The 24268-nt window shown below is 36.1% G+C and overlaps 1 protein-coding gene across 4 annotated transcripts in view; it reads left to right on the plus strand.

Moving 5' to 3' along the window:
• Positions 1-7141: 7141 nt before the first annotated feature.
• LOC110101409 (dual specificity tyrosine-phosphorylation-regulated kinase 4) overlaps positions 7142-24268 on the plus strand; it is a 33040-nt gene continuing 15913 nt past the window's right edge. For 3 of the 4 annotated variants that reach the window (XR_003702942.1, XM_020829293.2, XM_028700524.1), the window contains exons 1-4: positions 7142-7504; positions 7578-8174; positions 22694-23006; positions 23088-23367. Coding sequence is in view for 3 of the 4 variants with exons in the window: in XM_020829293.2 (XP_020684952.1) it covers positions 7270-7504; positions 7578-8174; positions 22694-23006; positions 23088-23367 (1425 nt within the window). In the remaining variant the exon portion in view is untranslated. Of the gene's footprint in view, positions 7505-7577; positions 8192-22693; positions 23007-23087; positions 23368-24268 lie in introns of those variants that run through there. The other variant, XM_028700525.1, reaches the window with a different exon arrangement.

The raw sequence follows: 24268 nt of genomic DNA on the forward strand, positions 1-24268 counted from the left end.
ATCGTTATACTTTATTAAGTGTCAGGCACTTTTCAAATCTTCTTGTTTAGGCAAATAATCAGCCTAGTTAAGCAGTCAAATCACGATTAGACTAATCACCAACGGGGCGGCACTTTCAACGTTAGGTTAAATCCTTTAATTAAAAATCAAGCAATGTGAACATTACATATTTAGACATTTGATCAAAAATAAAAAATTATACCCACACATTAAAAAAAAAAAAGAAAAAAATGTTAAAAATGCCATTTTCGGGCTAAAAAGAGGTTAGCGGGTCAACCCAAATACGGTTCGTTTGATTAACGGGTTGGAAAACCCAACTTGAACAACTACAAAATGTTTCAACTTAAATCAAAGTTTTTTTGATCGGATTGACAGATCGGGTCATTTATTGAAACCTCTAATCCAAAATGTTTACTCATCAAATTTCCTACTTGGTTCAAGCTCCTTCGGGCTTTAAAAAATCCATAGCTTTTTGGAAATCTCTGCTTAGATGATGCTCCCATAGTTCTAGGTTCTCTAGACTTAACCATTTTAATAAATTTAAATTTACCAAATGAGCATAATTAATTTTTGTATATTTATTAATTTTAAGAGGCATATTATAGTTCATCTATGGATTATGCCCCACATTTATTATTATTATCATCAATAAAGGAATAAGATCGTGCCCTCACCTGATCAGTGATGGTGGTCCAATAAGTTTCATCAATGGTCACTAATTGTAATGTCTCCTATTAACAAATTGAACATTTTTTATTGTAGAACTTTTCACTAAGAATTCAAATAATCAGATTGATGAATATAATTATAGTAAAATTTGTGGATTAATTTTGAGATTTTAAAAAAGAAATTATAATATGATGTTCTTATATCAAAATAATTTTTCTTCTTAAATGATATGTAATCAAACCACTACCTAAAAGTATCTTAATAATTGACTAATGTGAGTAATGCGGTTGTTGGGCTTTTTTTCTTTGGTTTTCTTCTTTGTGTGAGTGTTGGGTCTTTTCTTGTTTGCTTTGTGATTCTTAGGTTTGTGGTCTCTTTAGAATGATTGGTCGGCTGACTTTTGCTTGTCTGTAAAGGGGTGATTCATTGGTTGTTGTTTGTCTTCTTGGGCTTCGGCTTGGTTGCTATGTTGGGTCTGTTTTGTTATTTTTTGTTGTTGTGGTTCCCTTATGTGAGTTTTTTGTGTGTTCCTACCTTGTGGGGATTTTCTGTAGTGTTTGTGGTCCCTTTTTACTTTTGCATGGTTTTGTGTTGATTTTCTATAGGTGGACTCTTTCTGGCTATTGTGGCATCGACTAGTGGATTTTGTTGATTGCAGGTTTCTGCTCTCTTGGCTGGTTGCCCCTTTGGACTTCTTTTGATTGTTTGTACGTACTTTATTTTATTTCTTAGTTTATTGTAATAGGTAGAACCACTAGCTCGTATGTTTTATTTCAAACACTGTGTTTTAAGAGAGCTTTGTGGTTCTTTAAAGACATGCAATTTTCATTTTAGTTAATGCGTAGGCCTCTCCATAAGTTTTCTCTTAAAAAAAATGTCACACATTGAGAAGGGAGTCTGGATGATCTAGTTCAAGCTGATTAAAACTCTGATCAATCAGAAGGTCAATTAGATCATTGGTATGTAATACTCAAAATCGAGCATTTCTAGAGTTTTAGCGATGGTATAGCAGCAGCCATGTTTAAAATGGCTTTTGCTTATCAAAAGAAGTATATCATATTACATATATTGACACTTTGAATATATAATTAAAATTCTAATTGCTAGATTAACGAGAATAATTATGAGAAGGTTCATAAAATTGATCTCTTTTTTAAGGATATTTAGTTCAATTAAAGTAAACTCACATACACATCATATACCCAAAACTCAAGCCCAATACCTCTTGGTTCATAGTTAAAGCTCACAACCAACAAACAAATTTGAGCCGTGTAAAATTAATATATTGAGAAAACAACAATGATAAGCCTCTATATTTGTATGCAATTTTTAGTCTCCACGAGAGAAATCGTTAGCTTATATTTTTCACATCTTAATTTTTAAAATTGGCACAATAACCATTTAATATTTGGGTAAAAATACAATAAATAATGCTCCTACTATAATTAATAAGATAATCATGACATTTCAAATACACCCTTGTATATAAAATATAATAAATGTTATTATTTAATTCACATATATTATTTAAGCCATTTAAAATTTTTTTCAGGTCACTTTAATCTTGCCTTATTGAATTATAATAATTACTATGTGCTAGAAATTTTTTGTCAATAGAGTCTACGTTTTATTTCTCAACATTATATTTTCAGCATGCATAAATGAAAATATTATGACAAGAATTTTTTTTAATGAAAAACTTAGAAAGTGAAAAAATCATGAGGCTTAGCCTAAATGAAAAATATATTATATATTAGAAGATACAATAATCATTCCATCCTTATATTTGAAGAAGAATATGTCTATTTGAGAATAAGATGCTTGATTTCTCTTATGGGATTTAACAAAAATCAAGTGTTCAAAGATAGACAACACCTAACAACAGAGCTTGATTTTTCTAATAGAGATTATAGAAAGTATTTGTCTACATGCAAAAAGCTATACCCAATAGTATAGCTATATATTGTCAGAATTCTGAAGATGAAAGCAATTACTAACAGTGATCACCGATGGTGACGGTGGTTATCGGTGATAATAGTCGGTGTTAGTCGTCGGCGGTGATAGCTTGAAAATGCAAGAGAGCTCTCTAGTTCTCTCATTTCTTCTTCCTTTATGTGGAGAATGGAACTCAATTAATAGATTTGTTTGGATGAACATTTTGATAATTTGAGCTAAAACTAAAAACACTTCATCGTACGATCAATATCGATTCTATTGATTATGAAACATTTGTTCAGCATTTGAGTGTCTTAATGATGTCGTAATTGAGTGATATTGGGCTCTTTAGTTTCATCTCGTCGAGCCGCTCAATTCTACTGCAAGCATGTCAAAATTTGAGTTTAGATTATAATAATTTTAATTTCAAAAGTTTCTAATTCAAATATTTTCTCGAGATTCATCCAGATCATATGATTTTTCAGGAGTCATATCAATAACATATCAGATTCGATCAATCTTCCATGTAAATTTTTATAAAATTGGAAAGTGAAATAAAAATGAAATAAACTTCATCAAGTTGAAATGTACTTCATTTTATATCATACATCTTATTTCAAATTTGATATTAATATATTTAAAAACAATTATCTAAAATTCTTTGTGGTATCCCGTTGTTTTCTTACGTGATAACTTGTGAACTATTAATTCAAATAAGGTTTCATATCATAATCAATCCAACAACTTTAAAAAATTAAAATAACTAATTAGTAATTAATCACCAAAATATCCGAGTATTTACTAGAATCAACTTACGGACATTATCTTGTTAAAATCAGACGCGGTTATCGTACCTCGCATCGGTTGACAATCATGATCGGTCTACATCGCATTTGACAGAAGAGCTGGTGACGCTTATCCACCCCCAAGAAAGCAACTAACGCCACCTCATACGAATAACTGCAGCAGCTTCACCGGACCCACACAAGGCATGCAGGTGCAAAACTTGGTGAACGTAATGAAGAAATTGCATAAAGATTATTGTAAAGTAGGCTCCCCATTAAGTAAACATCTTCTGGAATGCTTGTGCGTACCTAACCGATTTGGGCGTACTTGGATTTCGTAGAGGATTTTTCCGCGTCCTCCTAGCGGCAAATTATTACATCATGTTACCGGACGTGGAGAATAGATTCGGACATTCAATAAAAATTTATCACGTCATTTGAAATTTTGACTGCGCTTTTGAACATTTTGATAATTTGAACTAAAATCGAAAACACTTCATCATACAATCAATATCAATTCTATTGATTATGAAACATTTGTTCAGCATTTGAGTGCCTTAATGATGTCGTAAATGAGTGATATTGGACTCTTTAGATTCATCTCGCCGAGCCGCTCAATTCTACTGCAAGCATGTTAAAATTTGAGTTTAGATTATCATAATTTTAATTTCAAAAGTTTCTAATTCAAATATTTTCTCGAGATTCATCCAGATCATATGATTTTTCAGGAGTCATATCAATATCATATCAGATTCGATCAATCTTCCATGTAAATTTTTATAAAATTGGAAAGTGAAATAAAAATGAAATAAACTTCATCAAGTTGAAATGTACTTCATTTTATATCATACATCTTATTTCAAATTTGATATTAATATATTTAAAAACAATTATCTAAAATTCTTTGTGGTATCCCGTTGTTTTCTTACGTGATAACTTGTGAACTATTAATTCAAATAAGGTTTCATATCATAATCAATCCAACAACTTTAAAAAATTAAAATAACTAATTAGTAATTAATCACCAAAATATCCGAGTATTTACTAGAATCAACTTACGGACATTATCTTGTTAAAATCAGACGCGGTTATCGTACCTCGCATCGGTTGACAATCATGATCGGTCTACATCGCATTTGACAGAAGAGCTGGTGACGCTTATCCACCCCCAAGAAAGCAACTAACGCCACCTCATACGAATAACTGCAGCAGCTTCACCGGACCCACACAAGGCATGCAGGTGCAAAACTTGGTGAACGTAATGAAGAAATTGCATAAAGATTATTGTAAAGTAGGCTCCCCATTAAGTAAACATCTTCTGGAATGCTTGTGCGTACCTAACCGATTTGGGCGTACTTGGATTTCGTAGAGGATTTTTCCGCGTCCTCCTAGCGGCAAATTATTACATCATGTTACCGGACGTGGAGAATAGATTCGGACATTCAATAAAAATTTATCACGTCATTTGAAATTTTGACTGCGCTTTTGACTTGCGCTTTTGACTGCACTTTATCTATGCTTTTGACGCGCTTAATTTAAAATAATATTTTATTAATATTCCGACCTATCTTCGCGTCTTGTGACCGGACTCCCTTATGAGTCCGCAAGCTAAGTTCCTGTCCATGTCCGCACGAAAAATTATTCTGTGCGGACAGCATACTGAGGGTACCGAGTGGTACCGCAGTCGGTACCTAGCACAGTATCGAGCGCCCAGAGATGTGGCACTTTTTTTATTGGTCTCAGGACACATTTGGTGTCCGCACGCAATAATCACTCTGTATGCACACCCATATATCGTTTGTCATCTGCACACCCATCTATCATCTAGTAGTTTAGAGCTATTATTCTGTGTGGATACCAGACGGGAGAACCGCCCGGTTAAGTGCTGGATACCCTACAATACCGAGGGGTACCGAGTTGAATATCCATCAATGAGGTGATATGGTGCATTTTTATTTGTCTCCGGACATAATAATAAATCAGTCGTTCGCATGCCACGCTCCCTTCCGCAAGCCCAACTACTGTTTGCACGCCCAGCCCTTGTCCCGCCATCCACACACACATGTCTCGTATGCAGGTCCAACTCCCGTGGAAGGATTTCGCTCTTGTCCGCATGCCCAACAGTCGATTCAAAGCACGTTCAGTTACGACTCATTTCGCAAGCCCCGTTGAGCCGTATTGGAAGATGTTCAAGAACTTTTGGAATAAATGAAAATTTATGAAACAGAGCGTGATGATGATCTGAATCCTTAAGGCATTTTATATATCCATTATCATGTTCTCAGCTTAGAGGATCAAATGCTCTACCATGAGGTGAAATAAGAAGACGAAGAAACTTCAAAGATCTTAGAAAATCATTTAAGTTATTTTAGAGAAATACTTGTGCATTGTCCCTCAATGTAAGACATAAGAAATTGCAAAATTTACGTCAAATAATCATTCAGGACATGTTCAACTTATAAATTTAGAACCATTGAACCCTAAGTTTTATTTAAAATTTTAGGTACTTAAACAAGAACGGTACACAAGCGGGAGGTTACTTTAATTTGCCACTAACACTCAATTAAAATATATATAGGAAAAAATGGAGAGAAAAATTGCAAGAGAAATCTAATTTAAATTTGATTTTGATAAATTTAAAAATATTTATTTTTTAGGATATTTAAGTCAATTAAGACAAATTTACGTACTCATCATATACGCAAGACTCGAACACAATGTCTCTTGTTTGGTAGCCAAAGCTCTCAATTGGGGGTGTAAATGAGTCAAGTCAAGTGGAATAGTGGCCTATATCGAACTCGGCTCATCGGTCATAAAATCTGTTCAAACTTGAGCTCGTCTCATTGTAAATGAGCTCAAACCAACTCACGAGCCTCACTATGATTTTTGTTAATATTATTATTTATCATTATGATATGCTAAAAAATAGATAATAATAAAGAGAATTTTATGTCTTAGATTTACATGAAAATTATGTACACACATAAATAATCAAACAAATGAGAGATTAGAGTTTTTATATAAAGAAATATTGGAATTGAAAAAACCACAATGCCTAATCTCATGCAAATAATCTACCATGTATGTAAATTATATAATTATGCTATTCCTCACAATTGAAGAAGGCGGGTTTACAAAATTGGAAGTACTTGGTTTGATTGTAGTATAGACTGCAAGATAAATTGTGAAAGGTGATGATAATGTATAAAAGTGCGTGATTGAATGATGATAATTACATAACAACAATCACACGATGATAATTGAGCGATGATGATTAGGAGATGACAACAAACAACGGTGTTAAGAGATGGTGGTCAGAAAATGATAGTTGAAGAACAACAATAGAATAATGATGTTCAGATGATGATAGACCGATGATAACAATTACTTGTGACGATCATTGGCGTTGAATTTCATATAAAGCTTTAGAGTTCTTCAAACCTACAAGCTTACTATAATTTAAGTCAATGCCCTTTTTATGTAAATAATGATAGCCTATTTATAACTTTCAAGCAATATTAGTCATTTAATTTTAGAATAATATAAAGTTGATAAGTATTTTCCCTCATATAATCATATAATATAAAAAATAATAATAGTCTCGAAACGATAACTAACAATTATGAATTGCTCAATAATTTATAAAATTTAATTGATATAAAATTGCAATTAATTTTCTCTCTCAATATATATAATAATAATATATTAACAATATATTTTTCTCTCTTTATTTATTTATATATATACCCCACCTTGAAAGCATGAGCAAGCCCGGACTCCCTTGCCCTGCTCGTCCTCCCGGACATCCTGTGTCGTACCATGGATTACTTTTATCCTTTTCCTCTACTCCCTCCACTTCTCCAATGACCAACCGCCGGACATGGAGGAGCCGCAGGTGCACGCGGTGCTCAATTTCCTCACCCGCCACGGATTCTCAACCGTCGCCTCCGCCCTACGAGACGACGCCCTCTCCCGAGGCCTCGACCTAACCTCCGATGACGACTCCATCCCTACGCTTCCTCCATTACGAACATCCCCCATGCTCGTTGGAGTCTCTGGATCCACATCATTGTCCTCCTCGGGCGATTTCGTTAGCATTGGGTCATCTCCCTCCGGTACGATTCAGTTCCTTTTCCGATTTTTGTTAAACCCTAGAGAAACCACTGACTAATTCTGTGTGAAAACTAGAGCGGCGGAATCCGTACGGAATCAGCTCACCGGAATCATCGGCGAGGAACTCGGAATTTGGGACGGCGCGGGAGTATAATGAACCTACTCTGTTTGGTGAGGCCGGTTGGTACGGCGATCAGCTTGGGGGGTATTTTAACGATCCCTACCGGTTACCGGCGAGCCAGAGTGAGGACAAGTTTGTGATGTCGATTGAGGCGGAGGAGAGGTTTCTGAAGCAGGAGGACAATAATTTTGATTATATAGTAAAGCAGGAGAGTTGTTTGGCTTTGGATTCGGGTGGTCTTTATGGGTGCTCGTTTCCGCTATGTGATTGCTGTAAAGGGAATGGTGGGGAAAGAGCTAGCAGTTGGAAGCCGAGTTCTTCAATATATGGAAGGTATCACATAATGGACGATGAGACAGAAAGGTTGGATGATTGCGATGAGGATGAGTCTCAGTTGAAGTTGGTTGACGAGTGCACGGGGGCGATTACATGGAGACGTGAGTCGGGTGACTTGGATCAAGGGAACGAGGATAAGGCTTTGGAACCTATATCTGGGGAGAAGAGCATTCAGAAGCTTAGTGTTGATGAAATCAGTAACTTTGTTTTTACCGGTGAGTTCTTCTGATAGGTAAATCTCCTGTTAAGTAGAAAGTTTTGACAACCATATTTGTTTCTCGAGCAACTTTAAGTTTGTTCTCTCACTTTTCATCAGTTTTCATTCTGGTGGAATTTCATAAAGTTTTAGAGTAATTTTTGACACGTTAACACATGCTTGGTGAAGTTTCGATAAAGAAAAAAATGGTAGTTATGAAAGGATTCTTGATCTAGTGGTTAGAGAAAATATTGTTTATAAAAGGTTATGAGTTCGAGCCTCATGCTTTGTCATGTATTGCTCATCATTAAAAAAAAGCACTCTACAAAATTTCAATAGATTTTTGAACATGCAGCATTTTTCATCCTTTGCCTTTTCCAGTTCTCATTTAAATCATCTTATAAAATATAATAAGAAAATTTCATGAAAAAAAATCTGTATAATCTGGACTTTTTGCTGCAAATTTAATTAAAAATCATGTCAGGATATCTTGATATTGATTGTGTCAAGTCCACGAAGCAAAGTACTTGCCACTCACGTGAGCCTTCAAATCTTCAAATTTGCTTTGAGATTAGTGTTATATATATGAAAATTTTATATTGCATTAATTTCAAAGTAAATCCAATGATTTGAAACCCACATGATAAAAAACTACATTAGAATATTTGAGCAATTTTTCTTTTTCAATATAATCATCATAATGCATTTAAGATTAAAAGGGAATATTTTTTGTTTTAGGCTTAAATGAGAAGTTTTGTGCTGTGACAAGAGAGTCGTGGATGGACATCCTTTTCAAAACAACAAGATTGGGAAAAATATAAATGAACGATGATGCCCATTAATATGGTATTGTTGTAGAGTAATATGGATGATTATTTTGTAAAATTATTGTCAAGTTTGCTTTCTGGCATGAACTTGTTTGGTAAATATTGCTAGCAAAGTAATTTGAATTGATTAGATGTCAAAATATACATGCTTGTTGAATAATTAATAATTATCAAATACATTTATCTAGATGTAAATGATCTAAGTAAGATTTATATGCATTCATAAAATAAATAGAAATTGAAATGCTAATTAATTATTAATTATAAAAAGATTTATGTTGTTGTAATAGATATTTATTTAATGAAAATAAAAAATTACTAAAGTTCATACATGAAATTGAAAAGGATTAATAAGGGCGTTTATGAAATTGAAAAAAATAATATTCAGGGGTATTAATTAAGCTTTGTCAAAGATAAATTTTGTCTTAAGAAAATCCAAAGCTCATTTTAATAAAAGTGTGCATTAAGCATGGCTGATTAGCTTTTGATAAGGATGCTCAGGTGGATGAGTGATTTCACTCTAAGAGATAGAATGCGAAACAAGTATGTATGTGAAAAGGTTGGAGTTGCTCCAATGGCAGATGAGATTAGATAGAGTCACCTTAAATGTTTTGGGCATATAAAACATTGGCCTTTCGATGACTCGGTTAGAAGAGGTGTATTGTATTTGGCATATGTTAAGAAAGGTAGATGTAGACCTAAAAAGACTTTATTATAAAATATTAGAAATGACATTTTTGTATTAAATTTAAATGAGAATTTGACTCTTAACAGGACAAACTAGGAAAAAGGATTCATGTTGCCGGCCCCATGTAGTGGGATAAAGGCTTGATGTTCTTGTTGTTGTATAATTGAATTTTCCACACAACAGTTGGCATGGCCTTCATAACATGTTGTAAAACTAATTATTTTGTCTTAAAAAGGTGTTGTTAAATTGGACTTTTATCATCTTGATATTTACACTTCTATGCACTTGATCTTCTTAATTAAAAGAAGATTTTATTTTTGTTTCTTTTTGATGGATTGTTTAAGATGTGGCCTAATTTAATTCCCATGTTTTAAGTATGAGTTTGTCTTTTATTTTGTAGATGTTGAAGGGGCATAATTAAAGGAGTCTGAAGAACTAGTCAGGATGACTCTAGAAGATATTAGGATCTATCTAGGTAGTTTGGTCAAATAGATATATTGGATTTATGGTGATATAAGTGTAGTTTACTGATAAGCAAAATAATTAAATACAAGGAGTTATGATATATTGGATTTAGGGTAATATAAGTGTAGTTTACTGATAAGCAAAAGAATTAAATACGAGGGGTTACTAACAAATAAAAAATTAGTCGACACCTTCTCTTCCTTTCTTCCCCGATTCTCCTTTAGCTTAATTTGAGTAAGAGATGTTTGTCTCTCATTCTTCCCCTAGGATTCTACTTATAGATATTAGAATTTGGATGAATCCAACGGCAATGCCTCTTTTGATCGAGCTTCCTGTAACCTTCTGATTGACTAAAGCCTTGACATCTCAACGCAATTATTTACTCTTATTATTTTGTATCTTTGGATTGAACTGAGATGAGTTTTTCCCTCTCTTGTTAAGTTAATATTTCGTGCCTTTTGCCCATTAATCAAGAATTGAGACTAAATTGATGGGTTGCTCAAGCGTATTTTGCTCATGATCCTAAGGTTGGAATGGGGCAACCTGAGCTTGGTCATCATTGTTTCCCCAATCTTAACTTGCCTTACACGAGTTGTCATAGGGTACATAATTAAGAATTTTCAAAGAAATTGCATTGTGTGTGATAGGAAATACTTGAGTTCGCAAGTAACCTAACCAAAATCGGCGAACAAACAGCAGCCAAATGGCTGTCCACAGCAGGAAAACAGCAGAAATCTGCTGTTTACAGCAGAAAAACAGCACTTGTCCGGGAAAATCTGAGAGAAAACTCAAAGGAAAGCTTGCATTTCACTAGTAGATGAATAAAAACAGCAAGATACAATTGATCCTCAATTCGAGAGGAGGATCGATCTCTCCCAAATCTCTAGACGCCACTAGAGCCCAAAGAAAACCTAGATCTAAGAGATCTCAAATTTCAGCCAAATTCAAGATGATCAAACCCTAGGAAAATCTACTATTTAATGCATACAAATCAAAAGGAAATCCCTAAACAGTCCCTACATTCAAATTTCCCTCTCAAAACCCTAAAAAACGCTTCCTAAAAAGCTCTACTTGAGCGGACGGGCCGCCCGATCTCCGCAGGAGGCGGAGATCTCGCTGTTTTTGCGAACTGCCGGTCCCGCGTGGACCGGCTGGACCGGTCCAGTGGACTGGTCTAACAGTGTGATAGATGATTTTTAAGAAATTCATACTTTACTATATTTTCACCATTAATTTCTTTTTATCCATTTTCAACTCTTTTTAGTAGAAACTTGTCATCAGTTTCGTCTTTGAAAATTGCACCAAAACACATTTGACTGGTGGTTTCCTAAGAAATAAGCAATGGAGTTTAACCAACAAGTAGCATGATAGCATCCTTTAAAGTTGTAGAGCAACCCGTAGCTTTTCCAGCTACCAAGGCTCCTAATATTTCCCTTTCTTGAAATTGTTGAACCCTTAGGAGCTTACATCAAATGGTTTGTTATATTCTATATAATATGAATTGGTGGTTCCTGGAATCGATATTAGTGTCTTGATCAACTAAACAACCAAATATGTCATCAAAACCAAGACTAAGCTTTCCCCAGCAAATTCATTTTCAATCCATTTCATTTGCAACTTTTTTAATATTTCTACTCTTGAAGTTTTTGTATTCTTGGAGTTTTGAGTCCATTTGACCTCGACTCATTTATCCAATTCCTAGTTTGTCAATATGAAACTAATGGCCCATATTCGTAATGCTGTCAAATTTTTCTTGCACAATTAACTATACACCTTTAGGGTTATAAGGAATCAATCGAAGGCATTGTGATTATTATTTCTTTTATTCCAAATTTTTAGATTTGGCTTTATGAATTTTCCTTCATCCGCAATCATGCTTGATTAGATTGGAGCCAACTCCTTTTTTATTAATATTAGCTTATCAAAATTATTAGTTCTATTTAGTCCATACTTGCTCTAATTGCTCCAACTCCGTCTTTATTATTATAAGCTTTTTTTTTTTAAGCACCAAATCTAATGTTTCTTAAACATTATTGTGCTCTTATTTACTGGTTGTTGATAATTTTTTAACCATCTAAACATTTATGCTTTGAATAACTTTCTCCAAGGCTTAAATGGAGTATTTTCTTTGCCATAGCCGGCTCCCCAATGGATGCAATAGGCATTCATGAGCTGGTCATTTAGGGATTTTAAAACTAAATAATCATCCGTGGGAGTAAAGTTTTGATAAAATTTATTATTTCTGAAGGAAAAATTCATCATCTTAAAGGAGTATTATTAAATTTTTATTGATATTAATTTTGAACATTGTCATTTAATCCTTCATTCAATTTTGATTAACTGACTTTATCTTTTTCATACTTGAGAATGAGAAACCACAAGTTCTAGATTCTGAAGTGCTAACTATTGAGTAACAACTTAAATATATCATATTCTAAAGAGCTTATTGGGAAAAGGTTAAATATTCATTGCAACTTAGCTATCAACTTCTCAAGATTAAGATTCATATTAAGGGTCTATTTGAGACAGCTTTCTGATTGTTTTGCTTTTCAGAAAAAAACCATAATTTTGTTTGGATGCTTCTTTCTTGCTGTTTTTTAAAAAAATTTAGGGAGGAAAGCTATTTTCAGTAACCATAGTATCAAAGTATTTTTCACTATATTAACTTCACAATCAACTTTATAAAACTTTGTAGCCATTCCAGACAGACCATGAGTCACACGGTAACTTCAATATGAAATAATTCTTTATTAGTTAAGGTCCTTATTAATACTCTCAATGTAGAGTATATAAGACTCTTTGTTATTGATTTGACCTCCACACATTTGCCAAATCAGAGCGAGCAAAGGGACTTAAATCGACGACTTGAGTGACAATTGGCTCACTTGAATGGTCAAATGACCTATGATTGCCAAACGGACTGCGCCACCACCGCTGCGATCGGAGCGTTGAATTTGTCTTAGAGGACTACCTCGAAGTTGAATCGAGCTAGAATGGTCAAAATCGACGTCTGACACCCGAAATGGACGTGCGACACTGCCCAAACGACGTCCAATTGCAAAATAGACTTTGTCGTTGCATCTAGAACGTCCAAGTTACCTAAAATCGAATGTTGTTTTGCTCAATGAAATTCTCGCAAGAAAATTGGCACAAATCCAGAGACGATGACGCACAAATTTCGAGGAGAAGATTAGAAGAACGTGAATCGAGATGCACGAGGAATAAGGGAGTGCAATGATCAATTTATATTAATTTAAATTAACTCTGTAATGATAATAAGATAAATTATTATTAATGTACATATCTCCTGACTTACTTGCACATTCAGCCGCCCCATTCTCTGTAGATTGACATCGAACTATCGTGTCTCTTCCCTCGATTCTTGCTCAAATCTTGCTTCTGCTCAAGAAGACGATGCTCTGCTCTCGTCGTTAAAAGGGAATCGAACATAACCGAAAGTTTTTGTCTTCTTTGACACACAAAACCTCAAGAGCAGCCCGTCATCTCTTTGCCTCTTCTTTGTCGAACTCCAAAGCTGGACTCCACAACCAATCCACCTCATGGTCCTCCTCTTCCTTGTAGTCGGCAGAGCAAACCAGCCCGCCTCTTGCTCGCTACTATGCTGACCTCACCTTGATGCTGGTTCCTACTCGCAGCTCCTCTGACCTAGCTAACAATTAAGCCCGTCTCCATCTCCAACAACGACCTGACCTCACCTGTCTCCAGCCGATTCCCATGACCCAGCCGAACGAGCTCGACCCCACTGCCTACTCCGTATCCAGCTTCTCTGTTCCGATTCCTTCCTTCACATCCAATCCTGACCACAATAATCACAAGCCAATCCTGCACCGATCTCACATGCCCAGTTATGATCCTTCACCCGTCCTCTGCCTTCCAGTCGCCGAACACCCTCATACAACCTTTCTCCCTCATTGAACTTAACTCCACTCCCAAAGATGCACACTCAACTGTAGCTTACATCACCTCTTCTTGACTCACCCACCCTCACCCGATCCTGTCACTGCGCAGATCTACATAACCAGCCTTCGACTCACAACAGGCCAGATTTCCTTTTTTAGCTCTCACTACACTCTCTCCAACCTGCTACAACACTTCTTCATGCTCTCTACTTGATCCCGAGTCGGCCTCCCGTTTTTGTTCACGTAACCATCTCCTCTACCAAACTGTAGCCCACAAAACTTCCTCCTCGCTATTCAGTTCAGCCCAAATAGCTCACCTACAACCCCTCTCAAGCCCAACAAAGGCCTCCTCTCCTCCTACTTAATCAATTGTAGCCCAAACATCTCTATAACACACTCCATAGCAGCAGTTCCTCCCTACAGCCCACTACCAACCATCATTCGCAGCCCATCAACCCACAAAAATCAGCCCAGTAAAATCAACCCAATTTGCCCTCTCCTCCATCAAACTCTACTCAAATAACCTGAGCCATTCAACTAACAGTTCACTACAACCTCCTCCAGCCACCTTGCTTTCAGCAACCATCAAAACAATCCCTCCTCTCTAATATTATTATTAGCAACATTAGCATTGGTAAAAAACACAAAAAGAGAAGAGAGTTTTGGTGCGCATTTCCTCGATCCTCGTGCCCTCGACATGGACCCCGCTGTCGCCTCCGATTCTCGCTAATATATAATGGCTCATAAAATTCAAAAATCCCCAAATCCTACTCTCGGTGCACGCAGCGCAATGAGTAACCATCTATACGCGTTTTTCTTAGCACGGTGGGAGGAAACTCTTTGCGGCGCTTGCGGCGAGTCGGGTGAGCCTTGTACTCGCTTCTCTTAGCATGGCGGGGTAAAACTTAAGTACCAGTGTATGAGCTTCTATGCCTGAGGGAAAAATTGTGCATTTTTTAAACAGGTACCCCTGAAGACCAATACATATCTTTCTTGATATGGTGAGATTGAAAACCACAGTCGGGGCATCACCCGACACCGACCATGCATTTCTTTGTTTACATGGTGGGCAGGTTAAGACTTTCCAAATTTTTCCTAAATGAGGGAGACGCCAGGAGGCTACCAAAATTCAGAATGAAAATACACAAGACTTGAACAATGACAAAGAATAGAACTTGAATTAAACCACAAGGAACTAGATCTTAAACTCTAAAATGCACAATCAAATTTAAAATATGAATGCTTAATAGCAATTCAAGTCACTCAAACTAACTTTAACGAATAAGCAGGGGACCTATATTGAACAAAACTCCAAGCATGATTTGCTTGCAAGCAATAAGCAATAGTAATTAAGAAGGAGGTGTGATTAGGGGTGTCAAAATGGGCTGACGACTTAGGTTGAGGTGTGATTAGGGGTGTCAAAATGGGTTGACGGCTCAGGTTTGGGTCGAATCCGAATTGACTTGGGTCTAGCAACACGAACTCGACCCGAGCGGGTTATTGAGTTTACCTAGACTCGACCCGCCCGCGAACCGTTTGTAAAATGCAAGCCGGAAGGCTAGGCGGCACTACGGTATTCCGCCTTTCTTCTTATTTCAACCATATGGCATCCTCCGATGAGAACAAACCAATCTTTACGGCCGCATGCCTGTAGCTACCTTCGTCCTCTCTGCCGTTGGCGAGCTCGTTGTCACCGCCTCATCTAATCCCATCCCTACTCAATATGCACACGCCAGACCCCAAATCCTCAATCCTCCTTCCTCACCCCGGCTTGCCCCTCTTCTGCCGCTTTTGCCTCTTGTTCTTCTCCATATTCCTTCGGTTCTTCGTCTTCATCCTCTCCCTTCTCTTTCCCCTTCCACCCCCTTCAAATTCCTACGCTGCCACTTGAAAATATTACTTCGCCCGATCCCTCGCTAACCGACTCCTAGATGAAAATCTGATCTCTTCCAAGGCGTGAGGACTCCATGCAGTCAATAGCGCCGCACTTTCAGATGCATTTGAGCATACGATCCTGCGGCTTGAGGCATGCAAAGCGCGACTAACGGATGCGTTAGAGTCACTCGAGCTGTATGGGTCATGCGAGCATATTGCGGGGAAAGGTTTCCGGGTCAACCCGAGTTAATTTTGTGTTTCTAGGTTTAGCCAGATCCCAACCCGGGTCAGAAACTGAAACCCGAACCCGACTCGTTAAGCAAATGAGTTAACCCTAATCCAAAATTTTTCGGGTTGGATCTTGGTCGGGTTTCAGGTCATGTCAAATATTGACACCCCTAGGCGTGATCTAGTTAAACTAAATGCCCAAAAACATCCCAACAAGTGTTGCAAATCATGCAAGAATAATAGTGATTGATGTGTGACACTTCTATCAATCTTGGAAGCAAACATATCAAACAATAAAGAAACTTTAATGTACACAATCAACTATTCATGAGTGGTAGTATAAGACATCCAGTGATATGCTAGTGAGCAAAGAATGGAGTTACACAATGACTATAACAGCTTCCCTACAGTCAACGCCAACTTGTAAGCAAACACATCAAACCTCTGCAAATAATGAAAAGGCAAAGTACGATGAATATGATGAATCTCTTTCAAGCATAAGTAAGAGGACTACGATGAACAAGGCACACTATCCACAAACAAAAGTAACAAATCGACAATAAGTGTGAGGACCTACAAAAAACTATAGGACACTTGTCATGCATACAATAGTCCACCTATGGATGACGACAAACAACATGCAATAAATGCTAGGGCATTCGCACAGTCTGCAGTAATTCAATATCTGGTAAATACATCAATTCCCTATGGACACCGATGATTGATACAATTCACATACAAGAAGAGGGTTGATATACAACAAATGCAGACACCCATGAGCTGTTGCAGAAGAACCGCCATGTACACAATGTGCTATCTACAAGTAAATACAAAAAAATTGTGATAAATGCGAGCACCTACGAACTGCTATAGGCGGTTTGTCAGTTCACGATAGCTCGTATGGAAGAAGCAGCGGGCGACCCATTACGCAACGCTACGAACTGCTTACAAGAAATATTGGAAGATCCGCTCTGAACATATTTCATCGACATGCAACAGCTGGCGACTCCTGAATACCTAGCGCTAGACCACAAGTAGTGTTAAATGAATCTTGCATTACATGACATCCTGCCAACATAAGCAGCGGATGAATCATAGTGCAATGCTACGCATTGCTAAAGCACACCAGTGGATCCACAACATTTATACAAGCGGACAAAAGGCGTTTAGAAGCACACAAATGGAAACCTGTGCATTTTTCAAATGTTTATCATATGCATAATTGAGCATATTTAAACATTGCAAAAATATCCCCTCATGCATTGAAATGTGCACTGATGCATTCATAACATGCATATGCTTTTTGTAAATGTTCTTAAAGTTATGTAAAACATATACACATATTGTAGTATGTAGGGTATACTATGCAAGCATATCATTCAATATGCAAAATACGACATGCCGCGACGACGCGTCATATTGACACACGATCATATTGTGCATATATACGTCACAACATGCAAAGTGCTTTGCACAAACAAATTGTCCAATAAGTCAACGTGCATCATATGTTATGTTAGTGCCTTGAGCCACCACACAAATTCATTATGCAAATGCATGAATAATATATGAATGTATTATATACACATGATTATCATGCAAATAAATATGTAAATACACAAATATGCATACAAGTGGGAAGGTACATATGTGAACACGCAAACATATAAGTACTCGTGCAAATGTGCATATACACATGCATATATATCATACATACCCATTGCATATGTATGACTACCATACAAACACATTGTGCAAAATGCATTCAAAAGTATAATCCCGCATGGGCCTCGACGAGCATGATGTATGCACACACGTGACATCGGAGGATACTGCACGGGTCAATAAATAAACCCAACATCGAGCCCGATCCTTATATGTGAATAGATAAGAGTCGAAATGGCTTGAACTGTCAAACAAATATACGGTCGCAGCACCGACTGAGATATTTATTTTATACGTTAATACTAGGCCTTGAAGGTCTATTAAAAAATCACTAATACAGGCATAAATACAACGACATACTCGATCCTCTATCGAAAAGTAGACATAGTCAACAATGTCCGACCAATAAAGCAAGATTACCCGTAATACCCTGATGATGACGTTGTTGATATAAAATCTCAACCGAAGGGGACCTTAAACATTCAAAATGCCTCCAAATTTCCAAAAAATACATTCAATTGATCTTAACATATTCACGAACAATATAAATATTTAAGGTTGAAACAAAACACCTAAATACTTAAAGTAAAATACCCATTCACCCTCCGCAACAGTCTGCCGAGATGTACAAGTTTGAAAGTCACTCCAGCTCACAAAAAGAAAATGTTTGGTTGAGAATATCACTAGGATTCATTCTTAATTCATCTCTTGCCAGCAAGGACGTAGCACGTCCTCTAATTGGTGGTTTCGTCACTAAATGACACCACATGTAAATGGTTATGATCGAGATCCTCTGATCGGGTGATTTTGTCTCCAAATGACACAATTAAATTATGGTCATGGTGAGAGCCTGTATGTTTCCCAACAGCTTCAAATCCTTGAGTAATGAATCAATAAGTTATGATCGATAGGGCATAAAGCTCTATGTTAACTAAGGTGGATTCAAAATTTGTCATATGAGACAGACATTTACCCCAAGTCTGTAAGGTATTCTTAGACGAAGCAACTTATGGCTGGCGATAAGGTTCTTTATATCAGGTTGGGTTGACTATCTCCTCTGATAAAGTAGACTAAGGACCATTATGGCCCGGGATGACAGAACTATGGGATCTTGATCAGTTCTATCATCATTCCCCTCACTATTCGCTTTAAGTGCGAGGTGGTAAATTTTTTATTTTAAATATTAAATTTTGAAATACCTAAACATGCTGCTACAGTGCTATTACATGTCAGTTACTACGTATTTGTTTGATGACTAGCCTTAATCGAAAGTTTCCTCTCGCTATCGAGAGGGATAATTAACTATAGGGGCTTACACCTATAGGAAACCTGAACTCAGATCATAAAGTTCTTGCAAAATGAGGAGAAATATCTGGGTGATGTCTTAGTTAAATTCTATTTTGTCTTCTGGAAATTTGCCTCAGAACCTACTTGTTAAAACTTCTCCTTTACGACACTAAAAAGAAAGGGGTCGTGGAGAGACTGGTGCGCGAATTTTCAAAGCCCACACTCCAGTTTTTATCTCTTGTAAGAATCAAAATAATTGCTTGAGGGATTAAAAACAAGATAAATATAGGTGTTAATAAGTTCATAGGCTAATTGTGGAGTAGAAAAAACAAGATCAATGGCTCAAGCTTTTTTTGAGGACTTGTCCTAAGTTCACAATGAGATGCTTTCTCATATAAAATGCGAAGAATTGCCACGATAGCTACTTCTATTTTTCTATTATTGTATTCTTCTCTGCACTCAGTTTCTCTTTTTCTTTATATCATGCCTTTTCTCTCCCTGATTTTTTGTACTTAACTCTTCCTACATCTTTTTATGCATACTCATTCCATGATTGTAGGCTTTATGTTTACATAGAAAGGGCAATAGAGTTAGTGAAGTGATGGTTAAACTAATAAAAGAACCACATAGGTTACCAGGATGAGTTGGATTGCCAAGCTAAAGAAATCTATGTGTTTTGAGTTTTGGAAGTAATTTAATTTAATTAATAAATGAAGAAAGCAACGTGTACGAGAATTTTCAGATGAATCATAGACCAATAAATCTTCCTTCTCTCTTTCTTTTTGTTCTCTTTTTGTTTATTATTGGAGGAAGATCTTGAGGTTAAAAATTATTTAAAATGACATGAGGTTATATTGGGATTTATGTACATAACTTAATCAATGATATTTGAGGGCTGGTGTTCAAGAGAAGCACATCATTTATCATTATGCAATGAAGAGATTGAATATGAGTTGTTGTATCTATCAAAGATTAATTCCTATAACACCTCATTATGTGCGACTCATCAGAGCTATCCACATGTTCGAAATTTTGATTTTTTGTTTTGGTTGGTTTGCATACCCTAGCCAGTTTGATTCAAAACATCACCGAAAGATGTCGATCCAATATTAATACATAAATCAGTATTGCCTTGTAGAATGCCATCTAGTTGTAGTCCCAAATTGGTCGTATTGGAGAAGTCCTTCCGAATAGTCCAAAGGCTTTCGACCTGTTTTCATGTCACCACATGATGGTTGGATCACCCTAGATTCATTCCTCAAACTATAGAGTATAGATTATTTTATCTTTCTTTTTTTTGCATTTGCAATTTTTGCCACTCGATCTGGTCGCTTAAGAAGCTCCACCTGGCTACTTCCTATGCGGAGTAACAATATCCAGAATATTCCTTGCAGCATCACAATTTTTCTCTACCATGGACGTCCATTGCTTTCAAGTATCAACTCACTCACTAGTCATCCAGTCATGTAATGGTTGTCACATGACACAGTGGACATAAACCATAATATAGAGCCACTTGAAATTTTCTCTCACATTTGTTTTTTGTTTTTCCTCTTTCTCTGGGTTCAGGGTTGTAAAGACTAAATATTCTCAACAAGCTTCTCATCACTTGGCTCAATTAGGGCTCGGTTCATGATTGTTTAATTAATCAATCAATTAACTTTTCTATATTAGATTGCTTTTGTTCATGAATGAATGATACTTATTTATGTTCGTTAAAATGTTTGTTTATGTAGTAGTTTATTCAATTAAAATCTCATTTTTAAGTTGAACAGGTTGCTTATTAATAGGCTCAATAAAGCTTGTTTAGTTAATTAATAGACTATACAATAATGTTGGTTGTTGATAGGCTCGATAGACCTTATTTGGTTAGCTAACGAGCCGAGCAAAATCCAAGTTCAAACAATCATTATTTTTTTAAAAAAATGAGGTTGAATGCTTCTACAAATACTTGATTTGAGCTCGAGCTTAAGCTCAAATACGGTTTTGGTAAAGAAGCTCAAGCTTGAGCAATCTTCTGCTCAGCTTAACTCAGTTCATTTGTTGCCCTACCTAGGCTTCTATTTCTCTCAACAACTTTATCTCCCTTGCCATCAGAAAGTAAGCTAGCTCAAATGTTGAGCCCTTCTTTCACTTTCATTAAGCCAATCCTACTTATGATCTTTTTTTATGAACCGGACAGGACTTGGACTCAATCTTGTTTATCATTTTCTTTGACGACTTGCTGCCCTTCTCCTTTTCTTCCTCCCTCTCTTTTAAGCTTATTTGCTAAGCATAGATCTGGTGTTCTCATCCATAATGGTTCCATTTGTATTCACCAAAGGCTAGTTGAAGCCCTTTTGTAATTTCTTTTTGACAGGGAATTCCTGTTTCAACTTCATGAACCCAAACCTTGTCATTTCAACATGATAACACTCATAGCTCATTGATACCATGCTTGATAAGATTTTTATTTCTCACTCCAAGTTTGTGTCCGATGTCTCTTGCTCATTATTTTTAATTTAGATGGATGATTGCATTGTGTTTACTTATAATCTTTAATTCAAATGTCGTTATCTGAACGGGCCTATTAGTCTGCTACCAGTTATTTGCCTATATATAAACATACCGTGAATATCACGGTCATCATGCAAATTGGAATTCCGATTTTCCGATAGCTATTGTTTACTATTCTTCTCGTCTGTTGTTGAATTGCATATTGATGTAGTTTACCTCTTGAGTTTTATTTTCCTATGAGCACATAGAATGTGACTTGATTCTTTTTTTTTGGAACTTTCTGCATTGGTACAATGTTTCAAAGAAAACTCTATCACAATAGGTGCAACAGTATTTTCAGATGAACTCAATGAAGATGAAACATAGGCGGTGAAGTGAGTTGAAGCAGAAAAGAGCCAAATTTTGGTTGAATAATTTCAAAACCAATTGATTTGCACCCCTCAGTGCCCTTCTCACTAGCTAACATTGAGATTCTCCGTGGGATTATAACTGGCATTGCCATTTGAATAACTAGAAACAATTAGGTTGCTTGTATCTGAGTTTTGATTTAGTTTATTAATTGTTTGTCAGCCTATATCAACTTTTAACCTTTCTCATCTGAGATTGGCTCAGGAAAAGTTTTAGCAGCTTTCATGCATGAAAAATATCTATTATTCTTATGTAATGTACTAGGAAAAATGCTAGTTGTTTCTAATTGGTATGGCGATTTGCTATCTAATTCTGTTTTTGTTCTACTTTTAAAGGATTCCTATGCTTATGGATTTTTGTTTCCAATTTTTGTAATCCTTCTTCCCTCGTTGTTATTGTCATCAATAAAATTTTTGTACTAGTAACTGGAATGTAATGTGAAGATTACTTGACAAATATCACTAAATATGTTGGAAGTTATCATTAAATGGCTAATTATTTAGCTTATGTGTTGAAAACTTGGAAGGTAAATCATTTCCAGCCAATTTGGTCAGTGGTCATTCTAGTTGTTGTTTATGTTCCATTACATTTTAAGATCCTTCAAAATACCTCAAATCTCCAATTATTGTTGATGCACTTTCTTGGTACTTATGCTGAATTAAATGACATGCTAATGCAGATTGTATTCCTGTATTTATGCAAAATAAAGGTGCAAGTTTAGACCACTTTTCTGAACAAGGATTTTCCAAAAATACTAATAGCGAAGTTATAGGAAAAACTGATTTTGATGGAAAGTCTTTTGATTGGAAGCCTTCTGAACTAGAAGCTAATGATGGCTATGACTGGGGGAATTTTGATGGTGACTATAAGGAATCTGAATCTGTTGGAGCTGGCGGTGAGAATGATAACATTTCCGATGATATTCAGCTTGTTACTGGTCATGAGGATGAATTTGAAACATTTGACTTGAGAATTATACATCGAAAAAACAGGTTAAGAACCCATAATATATTTTTACAATGTGATTAAAATTTTGGTTATGGTGGTTCTAATGTGTTATGCATTTATTGCAGAACCGGCTTTGAAGAAAATAAGGATTTCCAAATTGTATTAAACTCAGTTGTAGCTGGTAGATATTATCTTACCGAGTATCTTGGTTCTGCTGCATTCAGCAAGGTTGTTCAGGCACATGATCTGCATACAGGAACTGATGTGTGCCTTAAAATCATAAAGAATGACAAAGAGTTTTTTGATCAGAGCTTGGATGAAATCAAGCTTCTCAAGTATGTTAATAAAAATGATCCTGCTGATCAGCGCCATTTATTACGTCTGTATGACTACTTTTACTACAAGGTATGAAATTGTTCGAAGTGATGAGTTTTTCATATGCTTTTAATGATTTCTTGCATTTCTTTATTTTGGCATGCTTTATGTGATTGTGTGTAGGAGCGTTGTTAGGTATAGTTGCGGCTGTATTATTATTTTTTAATTGTTGGTTATTTTACTTGAAGCTTTGGGTCTTCCTAGTTTAGATTGTGGTTGAATCCTCAGAAAAATGACTAGGCGGTTAAAATAGAGAAGTCTCTTAGAATATAAAAGGTAAATTTTATAAAACTATAGTTAGCCCAACTATATTGTATTGATTTGAGTGTTGAACAATAAAGAAGTCGTTGATAAATAAGTTAAGTATGACAAAATGAGTATGTTAAGATGAATGCATGATAAAATTAAGTATTGATTGATAAATTATTAAATTAGAGGGATGATAGGAATAGTATCTATTGAAGATAAGATAGTGAAGAATTAATTTGCCTGGTTTGGCAAATTTCAATTAATTAACATTGTCGTTGCCAGGTCCCAAGTCATGAATGAGAAATATAGAGGGTTGCGTTAGGTAGTCGAGAGCCAGCGTAAAACTTGTCGAATAATCATGTCATGAATCCTTTAAAAAAATGTGTTAATGCTAGGGCGTCCCTGGAAGCGACGCGCTGTATGACCTGAATACAGTGACAAGTGTGCAAGGGCCGCTGCACTGGCGCCCGGGTGTAGTGTTAAATAGGCAAGGATTCTCACATCAAGGAAGGATGTGGGCAAAGAAGCTAGTCCATGAAACTAAAATTAGGATAGGAACTTGGAATATAGGCTCCCTTACAAGAAAATTAATGGAATTAATAGATATTATGATTCATAGGAAGATAAATATTATGTGCATTCAAGAAACTAAATGGGTTGGAGATAAGGCTAAGGAAATTGA

The sequence above is a fragment of the Dendrobium catenatum genome, unplaced genomic scaffold (assembly GCF_001605985.2).
Source record: "Dendrobium catenatum unplaced genomic scaffold, ASM160598v2 fragScaff_scaffold_1553, whole genome shotgun sequence".
NCBI lineage: Eukaryota > Viridiplantae > Streptophyta > Magnoliopsida > Asparagales > Orchidaceae > Dendrobium > Dendrobium catenatum.